Source organism: Geospiza fortis, unplaced genomic scaffold (genome assembly GCF_000277835.1).
Source record: "Geospiza fortis unplaced genomic scaffold, GeoFor_1.0 scaffold145, whole genome shotgun sequence".
NCBI lineage: Eukaryota > Metazoa > Chordata > Aves > Passeriformes > Thraupidae > Geospiza > Geospiza fortis.
Genome location: NW_005054362.1, coordinates 909,878 through 922,247, shown reverse-complemented (window position 1 = coordinate 922,247; position 12,370 = coordinate 909,878). Strand labels below are relative to the sequence as shown.

General features: G+C 44.6%; 1 protein-coding gene across 1 annotated transcript in view; it reads right to left on the bottom strand.

The window, feature by feature from the left end:
* Positions 1-3,681: 3,681 nt before the first annotated feature.
* SLC15A4 (solute carrier family 15 member 4) overlaps positions 3,682-12,370 on the bottom strand; it is a gene marked incomplete at its 5' end in the record, with an annotated part of 19,992 nt that continues 11,303 nt past the window's right edge. The window contains 3 exons of the mRNA XM_005423994.3: positions 3,682-4,075; positions 6,298-6,456; positions 11,014-11,169. Coding sequence (XP_005424051.3) covers positions 3,927-4,075; positions 6,298-6,456; positions 11,014-11,169 — 464 coding nt within the window. The remainder of the gene's footprint in view (positions 4,076-6,297; positions 6,457-11,013; positions 11,170-12,370) is intronic.

The window sequence follows — 12,370 nt, the reverse complement described above, 5'->3', positions numbered from 1 at the left end:
GGGACAGTGCTGGGGACAGACAGAGCTGGGGACAGACAGAGCTGGGGACAGACAGAGCTGGGACAGTGCCAATCCCAGAGGTGGCTCCAGCCTGTCCCACAGCTGCAGCCCCGGCTCAGCTGGACACAGAATTCCCTCCACTGAGGGACATCCCCGAGCCTTCTGTGCCCGTTTGGAACAGAGCTCTGCAGAGTGTCCTGACAGAGGGAGCAGCTTCAATGAACAATGGGTGCTATCTGCACACACCTGTGCTAACTGCACACGCTTTGTGGGCAATAGGAAATGGGTGTAAGGAAGTAAAGAACCAGAGAATGGCATTTTGTGTTCAATGAAATTGGATATAAGGAAGTAGGAAAAGAACCAGAGAACGGCACTTTGTGTTCAATGAAAAATGGGTGTAAGGAAGTAAAGAACCAGAGAATGGCATTTTGTGTTCAGCGCTCCTGGCCTGGGCCTCACGTGCTCTCTGGCCCTGCAGGCAGCTCCTGGCACAGCCCACAGGCTCCAGGCTCTCAGGTAGGGGCACTCTCACCAGCCCTGCTGGGTTACACCTCCTCTGCTGGCTCAGAAATGAGCCTGGCTCAAAGCACTGCCTGCTCAGATGGAAACTGTTCTCATCTCCTTCCCCAGAGGGTTTGCTGCAGTGCCATGACTTGCTCTGCATAGAAACAAAAGCACTGGGATAAGATTTGATGTTGGAAATTGCTTTTTGGAAATTAAGAACCCTGTGCAGCTTCTAACACCAGTTTATTGTCAAGCTGAGCAACTTTGTCTCATGTCAGCCCTGAGCAACTTGTGTTAATGCCAAAAATACACAAATAAAACCAACTCGGGGGTGACTACAGACTTTTGAGGGAAATAGTGATGGATGTCTAAACTGCTGTAATTGAACTCAGGCTGGAGGTTTACATAAGCAGAATAAATGAAAAAAGCTCCCTTTTTTTGAGGAGGGATATTCAGTATAGATGCAAAGGCAGGAAAAACCAGGTTTTGCTGTACTCTGGAAATATCCAGCATTATATGAGCAATGCACCCACCTTGTAATCTCAAATAAAACCAGGCACCCTCCTTCAGCCCTGGTGGGAGCCTGGGGAGGCTGTAATTAGCCTGCAATGCTAATTATTTCTGCAGTTCTTTACAAGTCAATTTAGTGAGAGACCTCCTCTCCTGTTGAACAAGGGCTTTTCTGTGTTGTGCTTTGAATTTAAGGCACCTGGAAAGACAAAGGCTTAAAAGCATCCATTAGGGTAACTCCTGTCAGATCTTCCCACTGCTCTGGACAACCTAAGGAGTGAATGTAAAATTCACACCCTGAATCTTCAAGGCACTTCATTAATGAGGAGCAGTGCTCAGTCATGAAGTTAATTGGTTGGTTCTTATGTCTGGGCTGGGATGGAGCCACTGCAAGATGAGATGGGGAGGAGGAATCAGCAGAGCCTGAGTCACTCTGAGGCCTCATCCCCCTGATGAGAAGCGTCAGATTAACATTCAGAACTGGCCATAATTACCTGTGCCTGGAGCTGAGCCTAGGCATCCCAAATGAAAACTGAATTACACAGGGGAGTGCTTGTTCAGCCTGCCAGGGTCCCCCAGAGCTGGCCCTGACTGTGCTGCTGCCAGGGGCAGCTTCTGCCCACCCGGGCCTGGGCTGGCCCCAAACCATCATTCACTGTTTGCCCGCACAGCCTCTCCCTGTGCCAGACCCCTGACTGCCTGGGGAGCCTGCAGATTATTCTCCTGCCCTTAAACTCAGCTTTAACCATCCCTCAGCAGATGGGAAATGTATCAATTTATCAAATGATCAGTGCTCAGAAAGGGGCAGAGTCAGAGCTGCCCTGGGAGATCTGCCCCTGGTGCCAGTCCTGCAGAGCAGGGAACACCTCAGAGAGCCAAACCTCAGATTTTGAGAAATACAGAAAATTTGATAATTTTCTGCTTGGTGCCCTAATATTGCCAGTCTGAGAGACCCCAAAGGGGTAACATTTTCCATGGGAAAAAGAAGTCATTTCCCCAGGGTCTGGGTATCAGATTAAAGGTGGCTTTTGGGGCTCTGAGGACTTGCAGGGTCCCAGTTGCTGGCAGCTTTAATTTTGGAGGAATCCAGCCAAGTTTGCCAGTTTCTCCCTTGGCACCACTGAGGAGGCGCAGCCCAGCTCTGCCCTGGCCTGTGGCAGCTCTGGCAGTCAGTGATGCAGGGGGAAACCACCACAGGCTGGTTCTTCTTTGGGAACTGCAGCCAAAAAAGGGGAAAAAATACTTGGTCCCTGTTCTGTCTCTTATGCACCTCCCACTCTCCTAATATTATGCTTTCTTAGCTGGTTATAAATGGGATATTCCAGAAACACAGCATATGGAGCTTCAGAAACAGAGTTAGGAAAGGAAATTAGTTTTTCCTCATCGAGACATTATTCTTCAGTCATTCCAGTTTTAAATCATGCTAAGGAATGCAATAGCTGAAGCATTTTTGCTGATTTATCTGGGCAGGGATAGGACACTGCTGTAGTGTCTGCCAGAATTAATGGGGTGCCTGTGGACATTCAGAAATCCAACACCATTCCTTCAGGAAATAAAGGCTAAAGAACAAAGTAGTTACAGTATAATTTTATTCACCTAGAAACAAAGGGTCAAAAGTCACAGCATGGAGGTTCATTTTATTTTGTAAACTCATTAAAAAGATGTCCATGTACAAAATAAGGACATTTTAAACAAAAGAACTGCAGACAAAGGAAACTATAAAAATTCAACGCATTAATAAAAAGGTTTTATTTTCTTTCTGCATAATTCCTTGCACCTTCCATACCAGTGTGCACACACTCTGAAGTACAGTTGTTAGAATCATTAAAATTCAAGAGGCTGAACACGAAGCCATTTGCTCTGCTGGAGGAATGTGTTGCTGAAAGATCCAAACCCTGGAGCACGTTAACTAAAAGTAAGACAAGGCTGAAGGACCTGGCTAAAGGCTGCTAAGTGGTTACTGTGCATTGATCTGCTCAGAATTCCAGCTTGCTTTGCTTCCTGCAGATACCTGGCATAGTCCTTAGGGGAGGAACAGAGTCAGACTGAACAGGGCCTTGTCCAGAGGTGGCTGCTGTCCTAACACATCTAATGCAGGCTCAAAAATAAAAGCATTGCTGCAGTCAAACAGCTGCAACCCCAACAAGTGTTAATTGTGCAGCAGTCTGCAGCTGCTGCTGACCAGCTACTGGGATGTAGGATTCAGTCCTCAGTCCTGGATACTCCTGACTGCAGGTCTGGACTGGAAGCCTTGATACACTGTCAGTAACAGGTCAATTATAAAATTTAAGCTGTGCTGATTTGTAATTTAATTTGTCCCTGTTTCTCACCCCAAGATGACTCCCAGCACTGAAAACCCACGCACTGCTTGAGGCTCCTGTCAGGGTTTCTCTCCTCAGGGTAGGCTTGGCCTGCAGAGTGTTTCTGTGGGGTTCAGTCTGGCTCAGAACAGCCCCCGAGAGTCCCTGCAGTGCCCTCCAGGTGTGCCAGCCTCAGGAGCCCAGTAAACACCTCCCCATGGGCACAGAGCAGCTCCAGAGCCTGCAGGGGATGGATTCAGCTCCCCATGGGCACAGAGCAGCTCCAGAGCCTGCAGGGGATGGATTCAGCTCCCCATGGGCACAGAGCAGCTCCAGAGCCTGCAGGGGATGGATTCAGCTCCCCATGGGCACAGAGCAGCTCCAGAGCCTGCAGGGGTTGAATTCAACCCCCCATGGGCACAGAGCAGCTCCAGAGCCTGCAGTGATTCACGCCCAGCTTTGCTGTCCCTGCCAGGCCGTAGTGCAAGAAGCAGCCCCTGCCCTAAGGCACTTACCCACGGGCACAGGGCAGGGCTGCAGGGTCCCTGGGCAGGCCCTGGCTGGCACTGCCCTCCCTGGTGCTGCTGGCACTGGGTGCCCTGCCTCACAGGCTCACAGCCTCCCGTTGGCAGCCGCCTCGCCCGCCTTGGCCTTGTGGTGCTCGTACTTGACAGAGACAATCAGGAACAGCAGCAGGGTGGCTCCTTGGATAGCAGCCAGCAGAAAGAAGTAATAGTTCAATTGGCAGCCATTGATATTGCCTAGGAAGAATTGGGGAGGAAAAAAGCATTAAGTAAGATGATACAAGTGAAAACGTGAATCTGGTCAGGTATGAGTGGTGAAGACTTTGTGCAGAACCAAACCTAACCACGTTTCCATCCCACAGCAAAGTTCATTTTAATTATCCACAGCAAAGGCTGGCACTGCTGAGGAAGGTGTGCACAGGATAAGCAATGTTTTCTTTTGTTCTCCAATGCCTTAGACCAAATCGAAAGAAAATTTTAAAACCCCAAAAAATGAATGCTGTAAAGGAAGAAGTTGGCAACTCCACTATATAAAAAAAGCCATTATTGAAATTGTTTCTCAGCCTTTTTTGGCAAGTTTAGAGTTCATGAAAACATAGGTGACTTCTTTGTGGTTCAGTTCACCAGTGATGCCCCCTGTAAGTTGTCACAAATTACTGCTCTGGACATTGAACGATGTTAAATGAAGGAAGCTCATTGCTAAAACATCATTCCTCTGTTAGGAAGCATGCCCAGCTCCTGCTGGATTTCCAAGAACAATATATTGTGGCTCATTTCCAGCACAGCACAGCCAACTGGACCATTACAATTATCAGATGTGTTGCAGAGACTAAACCAGTGACGTGTACATGGACCCTAACCAGCTGTTCCTGCTGCAAGCCTATAAACGTTCAGATTAAATTACTTTAATTACTGAAACTTAAGATTCAATTAAATGAACTTATCATAAAATGCAATAAAATTAAACTGAGCCGTTCCTTGACATTTAAAATACAATATAGATGTGAATCTCCATTTCAAGAGCAGATGTGTTTAAAGAGTAGTAATTATCCTTTATGAGATGGGATATTAAACCCATGAAATCTTAGTTTTGGTGGGAGAAACAAGTCAATTCAATAGCAGCAACCAGCCCTGAAGTGCTGGAGAGAGGGAACTTCCTCAGGAGATTCTGAAGGCAGTCAGTCACCCCCAGTGATGTCATGAGATGGATGTCAGTGATGTCATGGATGTCATTCCTACCCTGGAAAACCCTGCTCAGATGATGGCCATGGCTCAGGAAAGGCACCAACACCCGGTGCTGACAGTGCCCAAAGGCCTCTGAGCTGTTCAGAATGATGGTCATGGCTCAGGAAAGGCACCAACACCCAGTGCTGGCCACCTCTGGGTAGATTTAGCACAGCCCAAATATTTCACAGAGAGAAGATCTGGCAGTGTGTTCTCTCAGCTGCGTCAGAGAACAAGGGCAAGGGGCTGCAGAAGCACCATCATTATTTGTGTGGAGTTCTTATCCCCTCCTGAGCCATTACCAGCTGAATGACCTCTGTACTGCAGAAAAGGTTCCTTTTCCGATTTTGAGATTGACTGGGGAAAAGAAGTCTCAGTGGGATGAAATATTCTTTAGGGGGGGACACTTCCATAAGTTCAGGCTGCTTGTTATCTTTTAAAGAACAACTCACAAGCCACAGATGCCAACTTGCGGCACACGCAGGAATCAGACACCATTGCTGTTTGGTAAATGTGAATCCAGTTGAAATGGCAAATTCTCTTGGGCCAAACTGGAAGTTTAGGCTGCAGTTTTAAGCCATGTACCCATGGCAGGTCTAGCAGACATCTGAAGAACTGTTCACACTCCTCCTGGTTGAACTAATTAGCCCACTGAGGATGGGAGGGTTTTCTGAAATTCCCAAGGTGCCACCTACTGGTGCCAGAAATTATTTTTAACCTCCACTGGCAACTCAAAGCAGGTGATTTGTTGAACTTTAGGAGTATAAATAGCGAGCAGACAGAAGTGCAGAATTAACTCATGGTAATTTCAATGAAGTCACTTGAAATGAGGAAGCTGAATAATCACTTGGAGAGAAATGGGTACATTTCACTTCCCATAACCACAGAAAGCAATTTCAGTACTTTATACCAAATATATTCTTCTGCTGCACGTAATTTAAATATTTTTTACTGAAATGAAAATATTTGTAATTTCTAGAGATGAAATGCAGGAACAGCTGAGCAAGTAACTGAGGCTCTGCAGAGGTGTTCCTCATGCTTTCATGAGGGCAGTGAATTATTTTGCACAGTCACATTATTTCATGCTTAGATGCAAAATGAAACTATAAAAGAGCAGTAGAAAAATTAGTATTTTGAAAATAGTAACTGCGTTAAAACTCAACAGTGCCAAGTCCTTGATGCTTAACTGAAACTTCTACTTTCCAGCCCATGAGCACACTGAAAAACACACTTACCAAAATCTGTGTGATTACTCATCCAGCCAATTTCCTTAATAGACACCAGTGCCAACAATCCAGAGCCAACAAAGGAGCCAATCCCCGAGAAGAAAAAGAACAGCCCCATAATGGCACTCTGCATGGACTTGGGAGCAGCTGAATATGCAAATTCTAGACCTGTATTCAAAGATGAAAAAATGCTATTAGAGTATGTAAGAAATGAGAGCAGATTGTTCTAGAAGTGTTCTAGAAGCCACAGGTGTCTAGTGAATCCTTAGCAGTTCCCTTTTAATTGATTTATGAATCCTCTTAAAGGTCATCAATGCACCAACCCAATGTTGAGACACAGACTTTGATCTTATTTATGTTCCATGTGTAAAATCAAGGAATCTTCTGAACCAACATATTTGTTTTTCTGTCTAAAATTATCCTCAAGGAAATGCATTAAAGCAGCTCAAACCTGGCAGCTCCACGTTTCCCACCTCCCCTGCTTCCCTGGCTGCTGGGCAATACAGGCAGGACAAGGAAAAAAGGGAAAAGTCACTCTTGCATTAGCCATGAACATTTATTTCTTACAGCCTCAGTGTCTGTCTCTGAACGTGCAGACAGAGAAATTAACTGGAACTGGAAAGGCAGGAATTATTTTAATTTCATTTACTTTTGATCTAGAATTCTCTGAGTTCATTGCTTGGTAGCAAGCAATCCTTTTTAAGATTTGTAGATACAGGGCTTGAACTTTCAGCTGTCTTTGCTCAAATTTCAAGCAATAAACCCAAGAAAAAGGTACCAGTGACCATCCATCTGCAAATCTGTGCTACTGAATGTGTGTACCAAGAGCACACACTGGGTTAGGCTCTGCCACACAAAGATTAATGCCCATGATTAACTCTCCATTTTAGAAAAATACTCCTGCCAAAAATCAAATGGGATTATTCACAAGAGACAATCAAATACATTCCTTGCAGAGCTCTTTGTGACAGGTGAAATGCTTGTTTCAAAACAGTCTGCTCATACTGGGAATTAATGCTACCTCATCTAACATTTTTCTTTGCAAGGAGAGCATTACAGACCTGCAATTGCATAACTCTCATGTCTGGCATGATGAAGGCATGCTTTATTTGCAGCACCTCTGCTGTCTGACTGCTCCAGGCAGCTTTAACAAATCCAGGGGCATTTCTTTTGAAGAAAAGGATGAACAATTCAAGGCAGAAGGGCCAGCCTGGTGCTGTGAGGGAGGAGCTTTGTTCTGGGAGAGCAGCAGAGCTGGGTGCTCAGTGCTCCAGCAGCAGCCTCCTCACATTATTTCATGCTTCAATGCAAAATGAAACTATAACAGAGCAGTAGACAAATTCATATTTTGAAAATAATAACTGTGTTAAAACTCAACAGTGCCACATCCTTGATGCTTAACTGAAACTTCTACTTTCCAGTCCATGAGCACACTGAAAAATACACTTACCAAAATCTGTGTGATTACTCATCCAGCCAATTCCTTTAATGGACACCTGAGCTGTGGCTGGGGGCCAGCACCCTGCTGCCTGTTCCCCTGGCACCACCCTGCTGCCCCTTCCCCTGGGGCCAGCAATGAGCTGGATGGGCCAGCAGGGAACTGAAACTCTCACCCTGCTCAGCTGGGGCTTCCCTGAGCTCAAACCACAGCCAGGGAACGGGACAGACACAGACACAGCTGCCCACGGGCAGGGCAGGGGGCACAGTGGCATTTATTGTCAGAATTAACACTGCCTTTGTTTCCTAGGCTCTGTTACCAATATAACAATTCTGATTTTCCAAGGAGGATTTACCTGTCCAGCTGCACTTTAAGAAAAACCAAGCAGCCTACTCTGAGCACACAGCAGCTTGTGTGGGACTTCTGGTTGAGTGATGAGAGCTGCCACAGGGCTCCTGAGCCTCAGCCACAGCCTGGGCACCAGGCTTCTGAGTGTTCTGTACAGGTTAAGCTCAGGTGTAACACATGAAAGGATCTGAACTCTTTCTTTTCTTGTTTATTTTACAGATACACTGGATCTGACTGTTCCAGCCGGAAAAAGATCTTAAGACTCAGAAGAAAAACCAAAATGAGTGTAACCCTGCATTTTTTGCAACAAAATAAGGTACATTTCTAAATTTGAGTGACTTTTGCAGCAACACTACTATTTAATCTGGCATAAAGAATATAAAATGTTTTCTTTGCCTTCAGAGCTCCTTTGGCTGCTGGCAGCCCTTGATAATGATTTCATGCTCCTGCAAACAAGCACTTCTGAAATTAAAGCCCCTCGCTGGTGTTGTCATGTGAGATTACAATTCCCAGTTAGACAAGGGTGCTTTAGGAGGATTGACAGAATAATACAAAAGATTAATGCAATGTGTGTCATCTTTTTAAAGGTACCTCAAGTGTAACTAATGTGGCTTAATAAGAATATGCTTAGTTTTACAGTAAACAGAACAACAGAGGTATGTTTCAGCTCTTGGGCTATTTATTCCCTTTTTGCTCACAACAAACATTTCCCCGTCATTATGGTTTTGTAACCAATAACACTTTGCTTGCTTTAAGCCTGAATTTCATAGCACAGTAGATGCCTTTATCAAGTTTAATATTGAATTGGTAAATACACTCTTGAGTCTTGAGAGGTCTTCTTAAAAATATTAGGAGTTATGTTCAGATAACAATCAGAAGGCAGGAAAGAGCCTTTGTAAAAAAAAATCCAATGAAAGTGCACTACACAAAGCAATTAAGCTCTGCATAGAATTTCTGGTGCATTTCTTTCAAACACTGACCAAGAGTTTTTGAAGTTCTAATGCTGTTGGTACAGACCCAGCAGTGCAGAACAGCAGAATATTCCCATGAGAATTGTGCAAGCCTTAAGGAGTTCTCACAGAGAACCCCACCAAAGTCCTCTTAGCTTGGAGCTCAGCAAGCAGAGAGTGCTTCGAGACCTTTCCACAGCCTGCAGACAGGTTTGCTATTTTTTCCTTGCAAACACCTATGAACTATTAATAGTACCTGATAGAGAAACAAGGTTGTGTAAGAAGGAAGAAATTGGTTTAATTTTCCATGAACACCTGTGTTTCTGATAAGTCATCTGTTTATCTGAGTTAGGACTGAAGTGGTACTGTAACAAAACTGACTACAAGTAATTCATTTTACTCTTTGGATAAAAATGCTAAATACAGCCTTAGTTGTGGTAACTAACTGAATCAGGCAAGATTTTATCTTCAGATTTTTGTGTGTTAGCATTTGTGACAGGTACCATACACACATAATGAAATGGACAGCCAATGAGTAGATAGGAAAAAAGAACAAACCCCACTTTTATTCTCCTTGCCGAGCAATGCAAATACCTTATTTTATTTCCTAACAGCTGTGATGACAGCAGCCCAGGAGTAAGCAGAACCCTGCTGGAGCAGAAGTTCTGTGTTCACTCAGAGGGGAACAAATGGGCCGTGTGACAGCTGGGGCCAGGGCCAGCAGGATGTCCCAGAGCAGAGATCTCACTTGAGGCTGCTGGGATTGCCCAGGAATGAAAGTGGCCTCCCCAGGGGAAGTGAAACAGGAGCTCTGCCACAGCAGTCGAAGGAAAGGAGCTGGGGGTGCTGCCACTCTGAGTGGATGGGCCCACAGCTCAGTATCTGCAAACAGAATTCAACACTTTAATAATAAGGGGCTGGAGTCAAGCAGAAATGCAGTGAGTTTAAAATGAGTTTTACAGAGCCACTGGAGGAGTTTTGGAGGATTGCAGCAGGGAGCTCCACAGTCCTGCTGGAGCAGGGCCAAACCTGGACACTCAGAGCTGTTTCTGTCCTGGTAACCCAGGCCTGCTCCAACAGCACATGAGCAATCTGTGCTGAGAGACCGCAGGAGCATTTCACCTGAGCCAGCCAGGAAACAGGGCTGGAAAGCCACAGGCAGCGCAGAGAATGCCTGAGCTCTCCTCCTGCTAGGAGCCTGCACGCACAGGAAACAAACCAGAAAATCTGATTTGGTACTGCTCTCCTCCCACTGCACTTCCAGCTTAAGAATCTGTGAGCACACAGCTGTCCATACAGCACACAGGGCACTGCTAGGGAATTCTAGATCTCTTGCATTTGTTCAAGACACACAAAATGTGAGCAGTTTCAGTTTGCTTAGAGTCATGTTGAAGTACAGAAAAAGTGATGTAGAAATAAAGTAGATAAAATGATAGAAAAATACCTACTTCATTATTAATATTCACAAAACCTTTTCTTATTTCATAGATGGAAAAACTCAAGTAACATGAATTTAAACTGGTAAGTCTTTCTCAATGTGGTTTATTTCTTCCCTTTGCCCTCAGAAAGGTTTTTCCACTTACTAACTGACTTTCTAAACTGTGACAAAAAAAAAAATCACAAAGCACAAATTGTATTTCCAACACAGAGGAATATTCAGAGGACTCAAAACTGAATTAAAATACAATATTGAAAGAGTAGATGGTTTTCCATTAAGGCTTGCAAATATCCAGCACTAACTAGATGTCACACAAATATTTCAGGTGTCACTCTGCTTGAAATCCAGTTTTGAAAGCACAGTCTTACATAGCCAGGCTTCAAATGTGCAAGGCAGTGATGAGCTTTGCCACTTAAATTGAGCAATGTTGTATGAAAATGTATTTGGGAACATCAGAGCTTACTTGTAATGATTTGAGAAGTATTTATTTTCTAAGAGTCCATCATTTATGACAGATACAAAAGCAGATTTAAGCACACACAGACTCTTACCTGCTATACTTGCAAATATTTCACTGAATCCAATCAGCACGTATTGAGGGATCTGCCACCAGATTGGCAAATCTGCAGCGTGGTATGTAACATTCCCAATTGTCTGGTTAATTGTTTTAACCTTCACGATTTTCAGTCTGTTGCTTTCCAGAATTCCTATGTGAAAGGGGAGGGAAAAAATATTGACCTAAGATGCAAACATTGTTTCTCCACATTAAGAATTAAATTAGGATTCAGCCCTACATTGCAATTAGAAATGATGCAATAGGAATATGTATTTATTTCCTGCCATAAAGCATTTCAGACTACTTCTGCTGGTGTTATTTCAAGACATGGTTGTTCTGCCATAGAATTAGTGATTATATTCTTATTCAGTAGCAATGATTATACAAACACTTAGCCCATTTCTGGATGGATCAGCTCAGAGCTCTCATGGACACTGTGCTGGGGTTTTTTTAAAGACAATCTCATTTTCACAAACTACTACTTTGCACTGTTGAACCATTTCAATTGCCACCATAGTATTCATAAATTAGAAATCCTTTTGCTTATGGAAATGGCTACATCAGTCCTGTAGAGCTATGAAAACCCTCTATGAATATGATTATGACATTTATATGACACTTTTCATCCAAAGAGATCCAAGAGCTCATTAGAGCTTGATTTACAAGCAATACATTGCATAGAAAGTACTTCATATGGAATGAAAAAGAGACAGGATAGTGTAAAATATAAGCATTTTTAGCTTACTCAGCACAACAGTTTAGGGTAGAAAGTGATTATCAAATAATGCTGTGGGGTTTTGTTGAAGTTGCCCAGATTAAACGATTGACTCACGGTTACATAAAATACACAGAATAGCTGATAGTTAATAAAACTCCCTGCTGCACCCAAAAGAGACCTCTACAAAGGAACTCTCATCCCTTATCCTTGGAAATAAGGTGAATTTATTCATCACCATCCAGAGGAGCAGGGCTGAGCCACTGCCACTCCCAGCCTCCCATCAGTGCTGTCAGCCCTGGGCTCCTTCTGTCCTGAGCCACGAGCTGCCCTCACCTGGGACACAGAATGTGTCCCCAAAACCACGACCTGCCCTCACCTGGGACACAGAATGCGTCCCCAAAACCACGAGCTGCCCTCACCTGGGACACAGAATGTGTCCCCAAAACCACGAGCTGCCCTCACCTGGGACACAGAATGTGTCCCCAAAACCACGGGCAGCCCTCACCTGGGACACAGAATGTGTCCCCAAAACCACGGGCAGGGCTCAGACAGCAGCTCATGGCTATCACAGCATGTGCAGGGACTCCATCTGCTTCCTCAGTGCCAGCTTCCCTTTCCTGGAGGCACCCAGAGG